We start from the raw sequence: 23,084 nt of genomic DNA, 5'->3' as shown, positions 1-23,084 counted from the left end.
ATAGTGAGTCAGGCATGCACATCCAGTGAGTCGGGAACCATTTGGATCAACATGGTATATTTCACAGACCACCACAAAGAACTGGATTTCAGGCTGAGGAGGATTTCTGAGCCAATACATTTTAACCGTATCAAATAATATGGCCTATTACATTTTTTCATAAATTAACGTGCAGTTCACTCTCCTAATAGTCTACCGCGGTAACTGGCAACCAAATACTAGTATTACTCCAGACGTTCACAAGCAGCAGCCTTCAGATACCACCTTTGATAGTGGCAGTGGAGGTGGGGCCTGCCACTGAGTCACCACCGTCTTAATTGCCCTGCCTGGGGCTGTCACTGAGAAGGGAACAGCAGGAGACCAGTACATAGTTCTAGCACCAACTGGCCACGTGGACTTGGGCAAATCATTTATTCTTCAAGCCTCATTTGTGTTGTCTGAAAAATAAGGATAATGATACTCTTTACAGATGGTTGAATGACTCAAAATAATGGATGCAGCCCAGGGCCTGGCGCCTAGGACTTCTACAACATATGTTGTGGTTATAAATAAGATGATGATGATGAAGATGATGATGGTGATGATGACAAGAATGGGGATTAAATTTTTTTATGATAGATGCGAAGATTTGTCCAATGCCCACCTACATGGTGCTATCTGAATGCTTACCAATAGTAGAGATGTAAAGACAAAATATACAGGCACCGAGGAGATGAGCAAAGAGAGAACCAATTCCTTAACCTTCAGCCCGAGACGAGAGCAGGTGCCCACATGTCTATTGGAATGCTATGTCTCAGTAGAAACAGCTATTTGAATTGCATGATGTGCTTGTGTCTCATTTTTCCTAATCTTATCTTTTGGGTGCATATCCTGGAGGCTCAATCATGAATACAATTTGTAGAACTTTCTGTCCAATGACATAATGACTAGAACTAAAATTGCTTTGCCTCTGTTTGTAGAATCTCCCAGGCTGCACCCACCAAGCAGCTGAATGTCAGTAAGCCAGCCAACAGAAGATCCTGCTCATGAGGTATTTTGGAATCCTTCAGATAAAAAGAATCAGATTCAATAACTATGAAGTATGAAGACTGCTAATAGCATGTGTAACCACAGGAGGCTGTCAAGAATGTCTCAGATAGGATTCCAGTTCCACACAGGAAAATATAAACAGTTCCTCTGAGTTTTAATGAGCACTGCTGCAGTCTGAAAGCTCTTGCATTATGGCTAAAAGGTATTGTTGAAACTGAAGGTCAGCAAGCTCACCCTCCAAACGTCGTGCACATTGTGTGAGGACAGCCTGTGGTCATTAAAGTCAATAAGCTGTGCTGGTAAATTTCAGGCCAGAATTCTACAGCATGGACAGATGTGCTTTCTTGTCACCTGAGAAGAAATAGAGTCCACTGGAAATTAGTTTCTCAGTGAGGGAGCACACAGCCAGGGGTACACGTGTAGGTGAGGGTGTGCATTTGTAGGCATCCGAGGCAAGTGCCCCACTGTGCATCCCAGGGCTCGGTGGCTTTGGACTTTGTGGCTGAAGGGCTCAGAATCACATGGAGCCTCTTTTCTTTGCAGAGTCCACTTTAGGCAAATAGAGCTGAAATTTTTTGAAGCTTGATAGGATCTCGAAAAACATCCAATCTAACCGCTGCTCTAGTTACCCAGATGAGGAGTTCAGAGAGTGTCACTCCTCCACATACACTGAGCTAGAAATAACAGATCAGCAACTCTACAAAAAGGTGTTCCAAATGTGGTATATATACACCATGGACTACTACTCAGCCATTAGAAGGAATGAAATCATGTCTTATGCAGCAACTTGGTTAAAGCTGGAGGCTATTATTCTCAGTGAAGTAACATAGGAATGGAAAGCCAAAAACTGTATGTTCTCATAAGCGGCAGCTAAGCTATGAGTATGCAAAGGCATACAGAGTGATATGATGGGTTTAGAAACTCAGAAAAGAGAGGGCGAGAGGTGGGCCTAGGGATTTAAAAAAAACACATCAGGTGCAATATACACTACTTGGGTGACGGGTGCACTAAAATCTCAGAATTCACCACTGTATAATTCATCCATGTAACCAAAAACCACTTGTACCCCCAAAGCTACTGAAATTATTAAAAAGGTATTCAAGTCTCCCCTAGTCTCTGTGACTATCTCTTTCCTCAAATGGTAGAATGAAGCCTCATGGCTTAAAGCCACTCGCGAATCTCTGGGATATGTGCTTTTTCTGGGGAATGTTGGCCCATAGGATGTAGAATGAATTTACACTACTTGCCTAAGATAATCCCTTACAGGAGTAGTCATTTCACAAAATCACAATAAAAAATCTTCTCTGCACCACCAAAGCCAAAAAGTAAGTTGGGGGAAGTTTCCACACTCTTGTTGCCCTCCTCTGAGATGAGTGTTTGAGATCTGGCTCTTATTATTAGTGGAGAGCCTCTGGTGAAAAGTACTATAAATCCAAATTATTATTTCACACCATGAAACGTGGTTTAAAAAATGAGGATGTGCTTTAACTGGGGTAACACACAACAATGCAGTGGTATATTTCTGGAATCATCATCAATAAGGAAGATGAAGTGCTTAGCTTGAGCAATCTCTTTAAATACTAAAGTGGGATTTATCTGTGGAACACTGGTAGCTGCTTATGTTGTCCTTCTTGTAATAAGTCTGTAAGACATGCGTTTCAAAGGTTTAATCAATCTGAAAGCCATATCAAAATTGCCTTAAAAATCTCTGAGCATTAAATATATATATACTTGTTAACATTAATTACATCATTCAACATTTCTATACACATTATAACTTTAAATGTTTTACAGTCATTTTTATTAACAAAGCTTTAATGAACCAAAGTTGTACTGTAAAATTATTATGCACATTCTGCATTTTCAATTGTATACTAATATCTTTAAATATCTTTTTCCAAATAGAAATTCAGTAATTCATAAACCAGAGCCTCTTGTAGAAAGTAAAAAGTTGAAAATCAGAAGTTTACACACAGAAAGAAAGAAATCTGGCCTCTTTCCTCCAAAAAATGCCTGCTTTCCTCTTTTGATTTCCCAAGAAAGGTAAAGAGTCCTCAGGGCAGCCCACCTTGGGAATTCTGCCCGACCCTGGAAATGGTAGAAACAGCAACAAATCCTGGCCGAGATGCCCCAGAAAACACAACCAGGGGGACAGAAAATTGCTGCTGCTGCTACTATTTGGCACAGAGAATCCCTGACTTGCTTAATTTAGAAAATGTCCTATAATTACTATACACGCACACACATACACATTCGCATGCACACATTCACACATACACACTCCATTATGAAGCTTTGCAGTCTAGCTTTTATATCAATGAGGCTAACTTGAAAAGCAAAAAGTACAGAAATCTGGACACTTCCAAATACACAGATGTTTGGCGAGAGAGATGAAACATCTGGGGGCGAATGGCATTTCATTCTTCTCACCCTCTTTTGGAAAGCAGTTTGGGCATGTTGTAAATTAACTTCCTTTGGAGGCTATCATTTCCTTCTCATTACATATGGTCTGGAACTATTGGGAACAAGAATTAGACAGAAGGCCTCTTACAATCTACAAAAGTGTCAACTAAAAAAATCTATCCAATCAGACATCGATGCTGAGCTATCAGTTGTCAACTATGAGCAGAGCAGATCACTGCAAGTCTACTGAGAAATGGCTCTTAGAGTAAGTTTTGTATAAGAAACACACTCAACAGCACCTTGCTAGGACATTTACACAGGTCACCCTCCTGCAGATGCACGCACCACTCACCTGCCCTGTAACTCCAGCCGGGAATGTGAATGGACAGTTGGTTGGCATGACCGCTGGCATGACAATGAGTTGCATGATCCTTTTCCCCTTTTCTTACAGTGACCTGGTTAGCTCCCACATTTGCCAATTCTGTGTTTTCCAATGGAAAAGAACCACTCCAAGGACATGCGCCGGTCCCCAACTGCACCCGCCCCAACGATGGGGTTTCCTTCAAGTGACTTTCTTGTAAACCTGGGTTCCAGCGCTGGCCTACGAGGTCCTGGTCTCCCTCCACGAGCTCCTGCTTCAGGGCTCCGCTTATTGGCTCCCTGTTCACTAGGCCATCTACTCCATCTGCTGTCAATCTGTGGGAACTACAACTGAGGTTGAGCGACAGGACGGATCTGTGCATTTTGGGGCTGGCAATTTGAGGTGGCTCAATGGGGACGGAGAGAGACTTGTCTACATAATAGATTGAATTTGGACACTGCTGAGACACCCTGAGGTGGACACAGGAACTGAACACCAGCGGGCTCTTTCCTGACAGTGGGGTGTCTGGAGAAAAACTGGTCCCTTTGTCATCCACATGGGTGACCCAGTACTTGCGTCTCTCACACAACCCTGTGTGGGCCTCGGGAATCTTCAGCCGCACCACGGAGCTGTTTCCGGAGAACTCTGTGCAGGCAAAAGATCTCTGATGCCGATCTGGATGGGTGCCATTGGCCAGAGCTGGCGGCGCCTGTAACAGTGTGTCCTCAGCCCTGCACTTGGGGCACAGAGAGTCCCCAACAGTCCCCCACAGCAGGGCGCTGGCTGGGGGGCCCACGCGTCTGGCCGTGATGGTGATGGATGCAAACCCTCTGCGGGGACCCCCACAGGGGCTCTCCTCTTTGGGTGGCAGCTCTGTCTCAGGTCCTGGCTCATCTGACGGTGCTGGGATTCCTAATCTGCCCGGAAGTAATGCAAATGCCCTGTGAATGTTGACTCCGCTGCGATTAGCCAGAGATTGCTTGGTGTGATGTGCACGAGCCTGACCAATCGTACACGGCAGGGGCAAGGAGGTCCTGTTTTCTCTCGGCTTATTCTCATCAATCATCTGGGAGATGACTAAGGATGAAATCATTTTTGTGTTTTGTGATGCCAGGGTCTCCTACAAATAGAAAAAGATTCCAATTATTCAAGCAGTCTGTTGAAACACAGACAGTAAACTCTCTTTCAAGGGCCACCAGGATGCTGGAGCACTTGGTTCATAACACTCAGATGTCTTGTCCAAGGCTTTTTACTGCACACCTGATGCTCAGAGATGTCAGGAAAGGCAGGAAAACTAGATGTTTATGACAAGTTACATGTTCTGGAAACATTGGCCTGAGTCATGAATTGGTTTTCTCTGCTGGGCATCTATTCTTAATTTATCTAATGATGTGTCAACGGGAATCATCGAATTCTGATAACCACCTCCACCAAGCCCAGGAGCCCCCAAATACAGGCTCGCATCCTCAATGGAGAGGAAAGACAGAATTCTGGAGGTGGGCTGGAATTTGGGGCCGCAGGTTCATGTGGGAGATAAGTCAGCACTCCTGAAAAGAAACAGCAATGGTGGTTACCAGGAGGCCTCTCCCTACCTTGGTCCTTTGCAGTCCTCCACATTTGCCGGTTTAGACTCTAATTCAGTTGCTCCCTGCTGCTTGGCATCATGGAAGTCAAGGTCCAGAGAGCAAAACAATAGAAATCAAATGCCCAGACAGGCATGGTGGCTCACGCCTGTAATCTCAGCACTTTGGGAGGCCGAGGCAGGCAGATCACCTAAGGCTGGGAGTTTGAGACCAGCCTGACCAACATGGAAGAACCCCAACTCTACTAAAATACAAAATTAGCCGGGCATGGTGGCACATGCCTGTAATCCCAGCTACTCAGGAGGCTGAGGCAGGAGAATCGCTTGAACCCGGGAGGCGGAAGTTGCGGTGAGCTGAGATTGCGTCACTGCACTCCAGCCTGGGCAACAAGAGCGAAACTCTGTCTCACACACACACACACACATTAAAAAAAAAAAAAAAAAAAAAAATCAAATGCCCATGTTTGCCCAGACCAACACTATGGCAATCAGTTGATTTCACCTATCAGAATTGGGGGATGGGGACACTGGACCAAGGCACATGTAGCTTTGCTGCATTTCAATGATCGGTTGCATGAGTTTTTGTCCAATATTTTTAAATGACCAAGGTGTTTCATTTTTCCTAATCAGCAGATTGTCCTAATGGTAAATTGCTCATGTAAATTCCAAAAGAGTGTGCTATGATTTTTAACAAAGCGTCTAACCAGGTCTGTACTCATTTGTTTCTATTATGGTTATGTATGAAGCACTATAAAATACAACATGGAAAATGGACTGCACCCCAGCACTTAGTGAAGGCTAAGTGAATGTCTAGCCTGCGTTTAGACATTCATTACGGTACATGCTTACAATGAATCCTTGCATAGAACTGCACAGGATTTGGAATGATGTATGTATCCACTAAACTCCCACTGCTTGCAGATAATCTTTGCTTTGGGGACCTGAGGACATAACTGGATGCCCAACAATTGCCACAGCAGCTCCCAAATCCCAACATGCAGAGAATGGCCTGGGATGTTACAAGTACAGGTTCCCCAGGCCCCAAGACTGATTCTGTTGGTTGTGGGTGGCACCCAGGCATTTGCATTTCAACTGACATCCCGTGATTCTGATGTAGGTGATCTGGGTCGCATACTTTGAGAAACACAGACAAGTTGTGAGGCTGCTGGTCTTCTCAAGACAATACATTTTGGAGAGGAAGGGCCTGTGTATGTTGGCAGCAGGGTCTTTGCTCATTCCAAGAGGTGACAGCAAGCACAGTAGCATTTTTATTTTCTTCAGGGCAGGACTAATATTTGCTGACTCAAATAACTGCATGTTTCCCACTAGCTGGACATTTGGCATGGCAAGTCCACATGGCTGCAGGAGGGCCAGTGTCTGATCGTAGCTGCCTGAGGGGCTCTGTATCCTTAGAGTCAGGCATGAGAAGATGGTTGGCTTGTTTTGCATGACAATCTCCATCACATTATATGTGTTTTTTTTTTAAAAAAAGATACATGGGAAGTTGTACATTCAAAAGATACCCAGAGATGAGCAACAAAGAAGAAATAGACAGGAGAGTCATTTTAAAATTTACTTCATTTAAAAATAAATCAAAATATCCCTGGCTACTATTTTTCCAAAAAAAAATGGTCAATGAAGTAGCACCGAGTTATGAAAGGGGACATTCAGCTCTTTCTTTTAGCCCAACGGTTACCTCACACTTCCAGATCATATCATGCGTTGCTTCCCTGAGGCTAGCTCTGCTGGAACTCCTGTCAGGTGGGGCTTCTTCTCTAGTAGTTGTCAGCCCAGGGTTCATCAGTCACCTGGGAACTCATCCAAACCCCAATGCCCAGGCCTCATTCCCAGATAATTACATTGGAATTCCTGGGCAGGGAGGCCCAGGCATCAGTGTTCTTAGAGCTTCCAGTGAGATTCCAGCCTGCAGCCCCAGCACTTCTGCGGCACCCTGAATCCTTTCCACTTGTACCACTTTTTATGGATGTAGTTTACATACAAGAAAACTGAAATGCACCTGGTGCCTATTTCACTTGGTACACAGTCCCTCCCATGTTAGTTAAATTTAGTTCTGATCATAATTGCTCTTGTGTACCCTACGAGGAGTGCAATCATACCCAGTAGGGACTCCTTTGACACCGCTCTTTGAAGAAAAAAAAAAAAAGACCCACTTTGGAAACTGCAGTGCAGGTCTTATTTTACAGGGCAATGTTTCCCAAAGTTTGTGCCAGGGACTGCCTGCATAGAAACCACCTAGAGTGAGTGAGTGAGTGAGAGACAGAGAGAGAGAGAGAGAGATGGTGTGTGTGTGTGTGTGTGTGTTGGTGGGGAGGACATGTTAAAAATGTAGATTTCTAGACCTCTCCCTCCTTGGACCTAGGTTGCTCAGGATCTGTGGGGATAAAGCTTAGAATTTGTGTCTTTCACCAGCTCCCAGGTGATTCTTCTGCATGGATATGGTGGGAAGGATGCCAGCCTAGGACTCAGGCCAGCTGGGGTCTAGCGTGAGCTGGGACTCCCATACTGGCTACAGGACCTTGGACAGGGCCTATGGCTGTCACAGCTGCTAAGCAAGGAGAAAACAGGGGTGATTCTCGGGGGGGCCTCCAGGCTTCCTCGTACTGTGGTCTCCACTATCAAGAGAGTACCTATTCTTCAGGCTCAGGACACCATGACACCCATGAGCTTGGCATCAACAAGGGGTGTGTTGCTGGGAATGAGTGAATGTCATCTCACCCTAGAACGACAGGAATGGGAAATACCTGATGCTGCCTACACGTCTGGACTGAGCCCTGAAGCCACAGTCAGAGCTCAGGGCCGTGCATGCCGAGGGATGCCCCCAGGCTGTGCTGAGGGGCTGCAGGCCTGTACAGCCCTCCAGAAGATCCTAGCGGCCCAGAGGACGGGATAAGGAATTAGCCACCGTTTCATTAAGTGGGGCCTGGCAAGTGTGACCGTGATGTTTTGACTCTGTGAGATGTGAATGGATGAGGGAAGAGCAATCATGAACGGCATGAACTTGAACTTATTTCTGAAGCTCTGGAGTCACTCAGGATGTCAAGGTGACACTGCTCCTGAGGGACAAATACTGATGAATGCCCAGTTCCAAAGAAAAATCGATTTGCCCTCTCAAGATACCAATGTGTGATGTAATTCTCCGGTACTCTTCCCATGACCCAGCAGAAACGAGTGGATATCCGACATAATCCAACCTACAGAGGCGTGAGGGGTGTTCACATCAAAGCGATACCATATTTCAGTGGAATTTACAATGGAATGCATTTGAGTTTACCTGAATTACATAAACAGAAATGACTCATTGTATATCCAATACATTGAAATTTTGTTGATAGAAATGTAGAAGTCATGTAAATTTTTAGGTGCAATTCTATTATTCATAACATACAGTCACGGTCAAACTCTTTAACTGTGCATTCCATGTATTTATTTGTGCACCTACTATGTGCCAAGTGCTGCATTTTCCCAGTGTGCAGTCTCAGCTTTGACAAAAGTCCCCAAACAACAAACTGGGAGATATTGAAAAGGAAACACTGGATGACTCTTTGCTCTTTAATACACAGGACACTCTTGTTTGGGAAGTTCTGTGTATTAAACCCTACTCTCAGTGAGACCCATTAAATGATTGAAGATAAGGTCCAACCTCTTAAAAATCTATGTGAGTTTGCCAGGGCTACCATAGCACCAAAGTACCACACACTGCGTGACTTAAACAACTGAACTGATTTTCTCAGTTCTAGGAGCTGGGAGTCTGAGATCAAGGTGTCACAGGGCTGGTTTCTTCTGAGGCCGCTCCTTGGCTTGTAGACGGCCATCTTCTTCCAGCATCTTCACATGGTCCTCCCTCTGTCCTCTGCCCCCATGTGTGGGTCCTAATCTTTTCTTCTTATAAGGACACCAGTCAGATTGGATTAGGACCCACTCTAATGACCTCACTTAACCTTAATCACTTCTTTGAAAGATGCTACCTCCCAACGCAGTCACATTCTGAGAAAGCAGAGGATAGGACTTCAACATATAAATTTAGTGGGGGTTGGGGGGACACGATTCAGCCCCTAACACATCATTTTGTGTTGCATTCCTCTTCTGGGTCTCGGAAACCAAGAAGGGGATGAGATGGGGGGTTATTTAATGTTCCTAAATCAGCCAACTACTTTTAAAACTGGGCAAATTTTCTCTAGAAAGTAATTACCTCCTTTATGCCAAATATCTTCTCAAATTAAGCTATTTCAGGGTGACATTCCATCCTCCTTTCTACTGGGTTAACTAAACATGTCTTTACAAAGAGATTCCTTTCATCTAAAATAAAATTAACTGACATCAGATTTGATTTAAAAGTAGGATGAAAATCACCTCATATTTACGGTAGAACGTTCGTGTTGGAGAGAGGTCAGATGCGTGGCTGGGTTTTGTCTCGGTTTGGTGAACCATCCATTTCCTGACCAGCACCACACAACACATTTTTCACATTTTCTTTCCCAGAGATGCTGCTTTAAGATATTGATTTCTCTTAAATGTTTCAAAGATGATTTTGTAGTTCTGGTAACTGTTTTCACAGTTGCATGCTTTTACTGACTGTTTTTAACTTTATATTTATGCCTTGAGGTATTTCTAAGAAAGGCGTAATTTCATAAATTGAAGCCAGAAAGAGTCAAGTAGCAGATGATCAGAGGAATCGGCTCTTAAGACACTGGAGTGACGATACCTCCATTCCTGTAGCAATTTATTTCTTCAAAGAATAAGCCTCTCCTCCCAACTCTACCTTGAAACCTGAATTTTTCCCCATTGCTGCTCTGCAACCTATGCTGGACTTGCCCGAAGATTCTTTGGCCGCAGCTTCCCACAGAAGACTCTGCAGTCCTCTCCGCATTTGCTGCAAACCTGCCTTCCTCCTTTGAGTTGATCTGGAGCCACGGTCACTGTCAGCCTAGGGGCATTTCATCCTGAATGGAAGCGCATTTTCCAATGTATGAGCTTGCTCAATTATGTAGCAACTGGGGAAGACAGTTTAAAGACAAATGGAAAAATCTGATCTTTTCTCACTCTGCATCATGAAACTTTTGCCTTTCCAGGCAGTTACTAAAAACAAAGAATTCAATGCAGTGTGACATAGAACATTGAAAAGCCAGAAAGAATCTATTTTTTCCCCAATTTTTAAATTGTGGTGAGACACACATAACATTTACTATCTCAGCCATTTTTAAGTGTACAACTTAGTGGTATTAAATGCATTCATAATGTTGTACAACCATCACCACTATCCATTTCAAGAGCTCTTTTCGTCTTGTAAAACTGAAACTCTATACCCAGTAAACACTCACTTCCCAGTCCCTTTTCTCCATTCCCTCACAATCACCAAGAATCACTGTTTTTTTTTTTTTAAAGGGGAGTGGGTAAGTAAATCGTGACTGTACAACTGTATCTTATATTCTGCAGAAATTAAAAATACAAATTACAAATAATTTAAATGACATAGGAATGGCTTATGATGGGATATTATAAGAGAATAATACAAGAGAGCTACAAAAGTTAAATTACATCACAGTCTTATGTTAAAATGCATGGGGAAAATAGAGGAAAATGTACAGATAAATATTTTCTTATTTGTTTCTGTATTTTCCTATTTCTGCATGGGTTTGCTCTTACTTTTATTAAGAGGAAAATTTAAAAAAATTTTTTTAAGGAAGAGAACTCTGTTCTATATTTACTCCTTTTAAGTAATCATGTGGCAGAAAAGGTGACTTCCTATCATTGCTACAGCTTGAATGCATTTTGGAAGGAAAAATGATCAATCTTGTGGGGGCCCTGGAGGAGAGGCGGAGACTTACGGCAGCCACAGTCGCAGGGCAGCAGGGCAGTCCCTGGCGTGTTTCATCATCTTATGGCAGCCTTCTAGCACACGCCCAGGGGCGAGCTCTAAACATTCCAAGTTAGGAGGAAAATTTGAGTCACCTACTGACCAAATTAGATGATCCAGATGATGCCAGAGCAGGTAGTCAGAAGGTATAATTTCCAGAGTTATTGAACTCAGTCACAGATAATGACCAAGCATGAGATCGAAAGGGGAGAGAGAGAGAGAAAGAGAGAGAGAAGTCTGTGTGTGTGTGTGCGTGTGTGTCTGTGTGTGTGTGTGTGTGTGTTACAGGGATGCAGCCACATAGCCACAAACATGGACACCAACATTAGTGACTAAATGATTAATTTGTGACATCAATAGGAAAATGCTGAAATTTGCCAGCTCAATGTGAAAAACAGGTGACAAAGATCCTTAGCTGATATCTGTCTTAAAAAAAAGTAGCGGTGGAGCTCAGTGGGATTGCCCCCACGCCCTTCCCTGACTCGATCTCTCTCCTCCTAACTGGCATCTCCACCTAAGGACGGCTGTCAGTGATCCACGGCTCTTTCCACCCATTTTCCTCCCCAAACCCAGGGCTCTGACTCCTGCTCTGAGGGAGCAAATTAATTACAGCCATGCATCTTTACATCTGGAGACAGTGAGCTTGGTGCTTTCACATAGAAAGGGCTTTAAATATTGATGAGTAAATCTCAGGACCCCAAATAACTTCCTTTCTCCATCTTGTGGGATTTCAAGTCCCGAGTCTCTGAAGGAAATGTTGAGCTTTATTAAATACAGAGCTAAATCAAAGTAACACCTAACACAAGCATTTTGGGTAAAAAAATATTTAACAGATATCTTTGTTACTTTAATCGGTTATGAGAGAGTGATTCTTATAATTTCACTCTCTCTTAGAACTACAAAAATTGGTGGCAGAATCTCCATTTGTGACAGATAGCAGAAGCCTTGTAAACTGTAACATCTTGGACAGTTTTTTAAGGTGAGAAAGTCCATACTGTAAATCTTGTTAACTCAAAAGAGACTTCCACCACGACAGTCCTTTAGACCAAGCTCAGAACAAAAGCTCCAGAGCCAGGCAGATTATACGAGCTGTGAGATTTGGGGCAAGTCACCTACTGAAGCTGTAGTTTTCTCATTTTTAGGTATTAATATAAGAGCAGTACCTGTCTCATGGGGCTATGGGAAGGATTAACTGAATCAGTCGATTAGTCAGAGCCTGGTGTATGATACATTGACAATATTAACCACTGTGCACCAAGCTCTTTTGTTCCCTACAATCTGAAATATTTCATTTTATAAATATGACCTCTGATTTTCTTCCCTGTTCAGACCACTGACACTTTTTGCAGTTCTAACAACCTATACCAGCTTGTTAGATTTCAGAGTATCTCTTTCGCATCTTCAAAATGCTGTATGGCATCATTCTCCCTCTCTTTCTATCTCTCTCTCCAGCAGATAAATTTTAGTTTAAAATTGAGAGCAATTGCCATATTCTAAGATGCTGCAAGCTTACAAATTGTTGCTGAAGATGATAAAAGAATAATTACATCTATAGCGTGGTTAGATTGTTTGCCGCATTAATTCAATTTTTGACTAAATAAAATAAAACGCAATCACATCACAAGTAGGCCAGTGATTATGTTTTATAGATGGGTGCATTTTGCTGACTATTCTAGAAGTTAGAAATGTATGTTACCTTGGTGAAGTCAGATTTCGCCTCTGTGACATCAGACTGGAGATTTTTAAGGGCAATTTGATCGCTTGTACTGTGGTAGTTGTCCCGTAATCCTAGGCAAAAGGAGATAATATTGCTACTTTTTAGTAGATAAAAGGATAAAATGGAATATATAACTCCACTGTAAAATTTAATGTCACCTACTCACATATTCTATCAGCCAATAGTAAATCCAGGATAGTCTAACCATGACAAAACCTTGTACATTTCTCTTATTCCATCCCGTCCATTTAACCTCTCTGGGTTCGTTATTAGTTTATTCAGCTGCGAGATTTCTTCCATACGATCGTTTGTGTTCTTTAGACTCAGTCACAATTACATAATTTTAGGCCTATCATATTCACCAGTGTCCAAGTTTATACTCAGCAGAAGAGAGATTCACATCTATAGATTTCCCAACATCACTAGAGCTAAGAATGAGTGAAATACAAAACTGACCTTCATTCAGCCTCTTAATGCAACCATTATTGGAGGGGTCATGGATGACTCAGAAACTGATATGAACACTGTTTTAGACCCTCTGAGGATAATTTAGTGATCATATCATGAGACACTCTACGTAAAATCCCCCACATGTGCCTCTCTGTGAGTGTCTGCCACAAAGATAGCTAAGAATATTGTCAGGTCCAGCTGGACGGAGCAGCAGACCGAGAACTGGAGGAGCGGGATTCTAGTCCTGGATCCCCCAAGCACGGGCTTAATAACAGTGGACATATCTATGGATCTACTCTGCCTGAATTCCTCATCCACCAAACCTGCCCTGAGTGCCTCACGGAGTCCTGGGCAGAAGCTTTCTCTCAGATGCAAGCCAGCAGTACTACAAAGTCTACCCAGGGCTTACACCGCCTTACGCTACAGACCCTCAGCAGCCGCAGTCCCCCGAGTCTCTAAAAGTCACCTTTGTCAGGTCGCTAATGTAGAAACATGAACCAAACACAGGGAGATAGTATGAGCGTGGAAGTGGGAAGCAAGCCCAGGAAGAGGCCCATTTTCTGCAGCCCAGGGTAAGCACTCTCCCTCTGCACTGGGAATACTCTAGGGAAGGTGATTTTATAAGGGGCTGTAATAAATGGCTCCCCAGCTGCTAGTGCAGGTGATGAGAAAGAAGAGATTTATGAAAGCAGCTCCCTAAACTAGAGTCCTGCCTTTATCAACTCATAAAAAAGGTTTATGAACATTTTAGATATACAGTCACGCACTGCACAACAACCTTTCAGTCAGTGAAGGACTGCATATATGACAGTGGTCCAATAAGATTATAATGGAGCTGAAAAATTCTTATCACCTACTGACACTGTAGCCATCAGAACATTGTAGTATAATTGTTTGTTTAAATAAAAGTAGTGTAGCCTAAGTGTGCAATGCTCGTAGTCTACAGTAGTAGACAATACTGTCCTAGGCCTCCCCATTCACTCACCACTCACGCACTCACTCACTCACTCGCTTATCCAGACCAGCTTCCAGTCCTGCAAGCTTCATTCGCGGGAGTTGTCCTATACAGGTAGCCCATTTTCTACCTTTTAGCCTGTATTTTTACTGTATCCTGTTTATGTTCAGATATGCTTAGATATACAAACGCTTACCACTGTGTTACAATTGCCTACAGTATTCAGCACAGTCGCACACTATACACATTTCTAGTCTGGGAACAATAGGCCATACCATACGGCCTAGGTGCGTAGGAGGCTATACCATCTAGGTTTGTACATTCTACAAGGTTCGCACACTAACAAAATCCCCCAACCACATTTCTCAGAACATATCCCCATCCTGAAGCACTGCGTGGCTGTAACTTAAAGAGTTTTATGAGGAAAATAATGTGCTCTAATATTTTCAAGTTTGGCAGATTTGCAGAAGGGTCAGGACATGGCTCGAGGGAATTTCAAGGGCCACCATTGACCTGTCCAGAGCCTGGCTGTGTCTCATCTTGTCCTTGGGTAACAGTGAGCGCCATCAGCTCTAATTCAGATGTGGGGCTGTGCCTCCATCTATGACTGCTATTGAGTGACAGAGACAGTTATCCAAGATGATGTGCACAGATTACTTTTCGTGAAGCACAAATATAAGAGCTGAAAGGTCTTTTGGATTCCTGTGCAGAGCTGATGCATCATGATGAACTGACAATAAAGCTGATGAAGACAGAAATCCTGCTCTGGTCATGTGGCATCGCATGTGGTTAAGAACTTTGGAGTTAGCACAGGCTGAGGCTAGACAGGTCTGGGCCTGCAGGTTTGGCCCCAGGCCGACCTACAGTGGATGGGCTGTATACCCTCTCTGAATTTCTTCTTTCATAAAATGCATGCAATAACACCTCCTGCAAAAATGCTGCCTTGCCATCAGTGCACTGAGGATACTGAATGGAAAGCATTTGGGCAGGGTGGAGTGTGGAGTTAATGTTTTATAAATGACACCAGTTATGATTGGCAATGAGCAGGATCAAGGCAGCCCTCCCCAAGACCCAACTGGTCGCTATCACTGTGGCATCAGTGGTCAGGAAGTCGCTAGAATCACACCACAGAGTCCCAGCACCTGAATCCCAGATCTGGTTACTAGTGTGGCATTGAACAAGTTACTCAGCATCCTTTGGTTCCTCACCATGAGATGAAGACAATAAGGGTATCTGCTTCAGAGGGTTACTATAAGCAATTAAATGACATAACTACCCTTAGTGCAACGTTCAGAACATAACAACATACAGCAAACACTAGCTTTGGGGAGATGCCTTGTCTCCAGCAGGGAGGCGGAGGAACTGCCATGATCAGATACACAAAGGCTGAGCACGAGCTGCCTGCGGTTGCTATGACAATTGACCACAAATTCAGGGCCTACACAACACCAATGTGGTATTCTCCAGTTCTAGAGGTCAGAAGTCCAACCTGGCCTCACTGGGCTAAAATCAAGGTGGTGGCAGGGCTAGGTTCCTTTCTGAAAGCTCTGGGGCAGGATTCTTTTCCTTGCCTTTTTCAGCTTGTAGAGGCTACCTGCATTCCTTGGCTCACAGCCCTGCATCGCTCGAACTTCTGCCTCCAATATCACATCTCCTTATCTGACTCTGACCCTTCTTCCTCCCTCTTGTAAGGACCCTTGGATTAGATTGAGCCCACCTGGAAATTCCAGGCTATCCTCCCCGTCTCCAGGTTATTAACTAAATCTCATTTGCCAAGTACCTTTGGCCAAGGTAACATATTTATAAGTTTCAGGGATTAAGACATGAACATCTTTGTGGGAGGGGGGACATTATTCTGCCCACTACAGACTAGTTGGGGAGATGGAGGCAGATGTATTGGATGTAATGTAGGGCCTTTAAAATAATGAATATAAAGTCTATATAGCAACATGAGAAAGTGCTTACAATGCTATGTTTATCAAAAGAAGGAAAAAGCCTATGAACCACATGACTGCAACATTTAAAAAGTGTGTGTAGACATCTGAAAAAATAGTAAAGTTGTAACCGCATCAAGAAAGTGCCCTGGTTAAAGAAACGGGTAGAGGGTGTACAGGCCCTGAACACAGCAGCATACACTCCAAACAGGGCTTTGTCTCTAACTAAACTTCATTGATTCCCATGCCCCATTTGTGAAATTAGAATATGCGGTGGAGACTGTCTGAGTCCTGCCCTTTGCTGGGGAACTGCCACATACCTCAGCTGTTGGGAGAGTGACTGACAATGGCTCATAGCTTCGCTCTGAGAATGACCCTCCATGTTGAAGCACAGCCCAGGATGACTCTTAGGAATACAAAGGTTGGGGCCAGGCGCAGATGGCTCACTCCTGTAATCCCAGCACTTTGGGAGGCTGAGGCAGGTGGATCATAAGGTCAAGAGATTGAGACCCTCCTGGCCAACATGGTGAAATCCCATCTCTACCACAAAAATTAGCTGGGCGTGATGGTGCACACCAGTAGTCCCAGCAACTCGGGAGGCTGAAGCAGGAGGATTGCTTGAACCCATGAGGTGGAGGTTGCAGTGAGCTGAGATCATGTCATTGCACTCCAGCCTGGCAACAGAGTGACACTCCCTCTCAAAAAAAAAAAGAAAAGAAAAAAGGAGTACAAAGGTCAGGACAGCTCTGCCTTTTATGCTCCAGAGCAAAAACCAAAGGCCTGACTTCACCTGACATCCTTGTTTGGCTCTTCCCCCTTCCTTATCAGGTTTCCCTCACTCTTCTGTGGTTCTTATCCTGAAGAACAGCCCAACCCCACTGCCCTCAGGCTCTGCCCCTCAGAAACCTTACCCGAGACAGGGTCCTCCCTGTATTGCTGCTCAACAGCGAGGGCTCCCAAAATGTGGTCCCCAGACCAGCAGCATCCACACGATGGGGGCACTTGTTAGAAATTCACATTCTTGTGTCTCACCTACTGCCCTGCAGACCTAGCAAATGAGGAGTTTTGAGGAGGTTCAGCCCTATGCTTTAGCAAGCATTCCCGGACATTTGGCACAGCCCACATCCAGGAGTGCTTGTTGATCTAAGACAACTTAAGACATCTTTTACAGATGGTGAGTCTGAAGCCCCAGAAGAGAATCATAATGCTGTGATTCGAAAACCACTCCATGACTTTTAGAAAAATCACACCTAGTCTGTGGGCATGGGAATCTCAATGAGGCTTTTCATCAATGGTTTCACTTCAAACAAAACTGTCATAGAAAAAAAAAAAAAAGTCATGAGAGCCAGCATGCTTTTATTTTGAAAGTAATTAAAAACCAGCCCAATTAGCCCCCCAAAGTTATTGCTGGTTTATGACTCACTTGTGTTTGCTACCCAGGACGCGGGCCCTCTGTACCCAGGGAATGTGTGTGTTCACTAGTAGGTGCCAAGAGCTCTTCTCTCCTAAGATGATTGGAAGGATTGCATCCGCTGCTATCTCCATCAGCCTGAACCACACATCCAAAACCATTCCCCGCTTTGAGCACCTTCCCAGAGGCTACAACCACCATGAATGAACATACCACAAGGCCCTGAGTCAAGCACTTGAGAATCCCGGTTTCCTGCCTGGAGGGTGGTGTAAGTTTCAGCAACGGAATTCCACTGAGCAGGAATTTAGGCAGTGTTCAGGGCGTGTGGGGCCCTGAGCTGAGAGATAAAGGTATGCTCTCTTTTTCCAGCAACTCTAAGAGAAAGTCACGGCTTTGCTATCCCTGGCCTTAATAAGCCACAGACAGAGCCCTTCCAGCAGAGGGAACCAGGAAAAGTTGGTGGGAGGGAGGAGACACTTGACATGGCCTTGTCAGATAGGGTTGGGTTTAGACACGGGTGAACGGAGTGGAGAGGGATCGTGGCACAGCCCAAGCCACAGTCAAACGGAAAGGCAGGAATGGCTTAAGATAAAGTATAAAAGCAGAAAAATCTAGCTTATTTGCAGAATAGCAAGTAGAATATTGGGTGAATCATAGAATATGGTTAAAAATTATGTCCAATTCCAATCTGTTGCCCAATACTGCTTGGCTTGTCTCTACAAAAGTAGCAGACAAGCACCATCACATATTGCCTCGTGAATTGATCCACCCAAGAAATGTGCAAATGGCAAATGCCCAGAGGCCTTCAGTCTGTTTAATAATCACACTTACTCTCCTACCTACATCATTAGCGTCAGAGGCAGGGAAGGGACACTCAAATTCTTACTTCTTGGGTTTTTACCTGCCTTCTCCTATTTCTAGTCTTATGGAAGTCAAGGTTTATTCTGAATTTTCACCATCCTTTTAACAATACTCCTTGTTAATATTTTAAAACAGATGTTTCTCTGAGAGAACCACTTTTCAGCTTTAAATTCAGCTAATCATCTCGGTGTGATTCCATGCTAGTGACTACCCAGTTTCTCCGGGAAGTCTTCCTGTCTTCGACTTCTCGTCTCGTCTTTTTCCTCTTGGCTACTGTATCTTACTTTCTTTTGGGGGTTCTCTCGTTGACATTCCTCTGTCCTGCCTTTGTGCCCTCTTCGCAAACCTGAGGGACCAATCCAGCTAAGGAGAGGCCAGATCCCCTCCGTGAGCACCGCCTCAGAGCCAGCTGCCTCCAAGTCGCCTCAAACAGCTTTTGCAAAAGGAAACCAACCAGGCCCCTTCATGGTTCTCCGTCCCTTCTTCCTCCTATGTCATCGCCTTGGCCAGTGGCCGAGCAAAAACCAAAGGCCTGACTTCATCTGAGGCAACATCCTCCTCACCCTCCCACTGTCCTCACTGGAAACAGAGGCGCCCACTCCACACCCTCCTCCTCACCTCCAACATCCAACTGAAAGCCAAGGCCAAGGCCGTTTGCTCCTGAGAGAAAGGCTGTGTTCCATTGCATCAGTTCACCTCCCTGCCCTGCTGGTGTCAGCAAGGTCACAATCAAGCTGGTGACCCCACCAGCCTTATCTCCCAGCTGGTCCTGCCAAACCTTCTTGACATTGCCAGTGTGTGACTGTGAAGGCCACATGGTCCTTCGAAAACTCAAATGCAAGGGACATGTTTCTCCCCAAGAAAAGGTACAAAATCGAAGCACACATGTAGAGGGACCCTGGGAGTTCAAGGAGCTCAGGTTAGAAATCCTTAAACCCAGTCTGCTTCCCACAGGTGGCTGGCTTGATGACCGAGAGTGCTGCCTTCACCTTTTCCCCCACTGGGCTAACTCCTAACTCCTCACCGGTGACATGGCTCAAGATCGCTTCTCTTAGAAGGACGTCCCGATCCGCCGCTACCCCACATGGCCCCCAAGCTGGACTGGAGCCTGCATTCGTCCCCAGGACTTCCGTGAAAAGTGACTGCAAAGGGAACAGCTGGATACAACAGGGATTTACTGCCTCCCAGTTCTGGAGGCCAGAAATCCAGGTGTCAGGACTGTGTTCCCTCTGAAGGCCCTAGGGGAGGACCCTTCCTTGCCCTTCCCAGTGTCCCATGGTCGCTGGCATCCTCTGTGTCCCTTGGCTTGGGACAGCCCCTCTCTAATCTCTGCCTCCACCTGTACATGGCCATCTTCCCTGGTTGTGCGTCCAAAACTCTCTCCTTTATAAAGACACCAGTCATTGGATGTAAGGCCCACCCTACTCCAGCGTGACCTCATCTTAACTCCATGACGTCTGCCAAGGTCCTTATCCAAATGGCCCTTATCCCAATAAGGTCACATTCACAGGTATCAGGGGTTAGACCTGGAACATAACCTTTTCAGAACACTATTCAGCCAGCCCACACCAGCACCCCCGACAGGCGCTACCGTGCATCCTTTTCATGCTGTTGTGTAATGATCTGTTCCTGAGTATCTCCCCAAGTTAGCCCAGGTCTTTAGAGATACTTGGTTCATCTCCTTTCCCCTGGGGCCTCACACAGTACTGGGCCCAGAAGACACTCAGTGTGGACAGAATGAACAGATTACTTTATATTTTAATAAGGGTTATATCTGTGGGAAAGAATTAGAACGTACCTTCTCCAGACAGTTTGAGCATATTCTACTGAGGTTTCAAAGCCATTTTACTCAGTCTCAAAGGTCTTTTAATGACAAGGATGCATTTGGCTAAATGAAAGAAAAAAATGGCCACAGTTTACCTCTGTAACTAGGCTCAGAATGAGTCAGCCTTCCACCTTCCAGCCTCGGCCAAAGAACCTCAAAGCTCTATGTGTGATGAAGTCACCGGAATGTTTACAGGGCAACCATGGGAGGGAGCATACAAGCCCACCTTGTGACATTTCTTGTTAGCAGCAATCATCTCTTTGATGTTTACATCTGAGGCTTCTTTGACGAGTAAAACAAGTTTGCATGAGAGTTATTTAAAAGTTTTCTTAGTATTAAAATATATCCAGATAACATCACACTGGTGATTAGTCTACTTGTTACCAATTTTTTTTACAAACGGTTTATATAGAAAATTGAGCAATATAAAAATTTACCATGCAAGCTCTTATAAGAATGATTGGTTTTCAATCTAATGAAATATCTGACACTAAATTATAATGAGCATTGTTTTATAATTTATACCCAACCAAATTTGAGGTAGCTTATAGTTAATAATGCAGTTTAAAAACAGTAAAACAAACTGATTTTTTTTAAAAAAGAAAAAAAAAAAAAGCACATAATGAGCTGGAGAAGTCACTGAATCAAACTCAAAAACCTGGGCTAAAGATGGCACTGGCAGCTGGGTGCGGTGGCTCACGCCTATAATCCCAGCACTTTGTGGAGGCCAAGGTGGGCAGATCACCTAAGGCCAGAAGTTCAAGACCAGCCTGACCAACATGGAGAAACCCCATTTCTACTAAAAGTACAAAATTAGTCAGGCATGGTGACGCATGCCTGTAATCCCAGCTACTTGGGAGGCTGAGACAGGAGAATTGCTTGAACCCGGGAGGCGGAGTTTGCGGTGAGCCAAGATCATGCCATTGCACTCCGGCCTGGGCAACAAGAGCAAAACTCCATTTCAAAAACAAACAAAAAGAAAAAGAGAGACAGCACTGGCACAGACGAATCACAACGACAGGGTGAGTTCCCCACTGCCGAAGTAAAGGGGAAATGTGAGAAATTGCATAACTTATTACCTTTCCAATGAAATACACCATTTTATAAGGTGAGCAGTTTTTATTTCCTGGGATAAAGCCTGGGTCATTATATAAATGCACAGTGGCTTTGTAAGCCATTTCACAAAAACAAGACAAATGGAAATTTCACTGGATAATCCCAAGCCCCCTGCGTCTGGTCAGGGTCTCTGTCACATCATAATGGCTAAAACGCATTGCACATTTATCGTGAGCCACACACCTGCTAAACACTGGTCAGGTGTTATCTCCTTTAATGGAAGAAATGACGGCCGGGCGCGGTGGCTCAAGCCTGTAATCCTAGCACTTTGGGAGGCCGAGACGGGCGGATCACGAGGTCAGGAGCTCGAGACCATCCTGGCTAACACGGTGAAACCCCGTCTCTACTAAAAAATACAAAAAACTAGCCGGGCGAGGTGGCTGGCGCCTGTAGTCCCAGCTACTCGGGAGGCTGAGGCAGGAGAATAGCGTAAACCCGGGAGGCGGAGCTTGCAGTGAGCTGAGATCCGGCCACTGCACTCCAGTCTGGGCGACAGAGTGAGACTCCGTCTCAAAAAAAAAAAAAAAAAAGAAATGACCTTGTGGGGAGGGCACTATGACTACTCATTTTACAGATGAGGAAGTTGAGCTCCATTTATGTCTCTTACTAGGTGTCACCCCTCCCGTAAGACTAAAGCTGCGAGTTTGCAATATGAATAATCACTGTACATGATTAGGAGAAGGCAAAAGTAGAGCTGCTTGAGTTTTGACGCCTGGTCCAGGTTGACGCTTGGTGCCACCACATTTTAATGCTGTCTAACCTTGTATGAGCCATGTAACCTCCTTGCCTCTGTTTGTTCTTCTGTAAGAGAGAGGCTGGCATAGGCTTTGTTGGGCTGGGAATCATTAAATGAGGCAAATAAAAGTTTTCATGGGCTCAGCACAGTGCTGTCACAGAACGGGCCCTCAAAAAACAATGTGTTATTAGCCACAGTTTTACACATAATTTTCATCTCTCTCAGAAAATTACGGGTTATAATGAAGACATTGTAAAATCCTATTCTGCTGAATTTTGTAGTCACTTGGGCTCTAGCTGAATCTGAGACCCGTGGAGTGTGAAGCACGGTCCTCTGGCCCTTGGCAGCCAGGGTGGGGTGTTCCAGCTTCGCTTTCCCTGTGGCTGGAGTGTGGGTATCTCCTGGTGACAGAGCAGGAGCACCAGCCTCAAGGATGATGATGACAACCAAATACAATAATGCACGTGAAAGCACCCCGCTCATGGGTACCACATCGATGTGATCAAGCCAGTATCTCAGAGCCGCAAACATTTACGGACAAAATAGCATGTTTGAGGGCCTGAGTTGGGTGCTGAGATAGCAACGATGCAGAGAACACAGGAATCCCTGCCTTGGAAGAACTCACAGTCTAATGGGGAGATGACACACATAAAGAGATATTTTTCCATGCAATGTGGATCTGACCATTTTCTTTTCTCTCATGAGTTGTCTCGTGTTTTGATACTCGTGGTAAAATACACATAAAATGTACCATGTTCATTATTTCTAAGTGTGCAGTGGTATTAAGTACTTTCCTAACATGCAAGAGTTACCATCATCCATCTCCAGA

General features: G+C 44.5%; 1 protein-coding gene across 8 annotated transcripts in view; it reads right to left on the bottom strand.

Moving 5' to 3' along the window:
* The window catches only part of C11H10orf90 (chromosome 11 C10orf90 homolog), a 244,148-nt gene that overhangs the window by 73,916 nt on the left and 147,148 nt on the right, over positions 1-23,084 (bottom strand). For 3 of the 8 annotated variants that reach the window (XM_021943836.2, XM_021943837.2, XM_017944432.3), the window contains 2 exons: positions 12,947-13,038; positions 3,785-4,913 (listed from right to left, as the gene is read on the bottom strand). In XM_021943836.2, coding sequence (XP_021799528.2) covers positions 3,785-4,913; positions 12,947-13,038 — 1,221 coding nt within the window. The other 5 variants (XM_017944431.3, XM_017944430.3, XM_017944429.3 and 2 more) reach the window with 5 other exon arrangements.

Source organism: Papio anubis, chromosome 11 (genome assembly GCF_008728515.1).
Source record: "Papio anubis isolate 15944 chromosome 11, Panubis1.0, whole genome shotgun sequence".
NCBI classification, from domain to species: Eukaryota; Metazoa; Chordata; class Mammalia; order Primates; family Cercopithecidae; genus Papio; species Papio anubis.
This window is presented reverse-complemented; position numbering and strand designations above follow the sequence as displayed.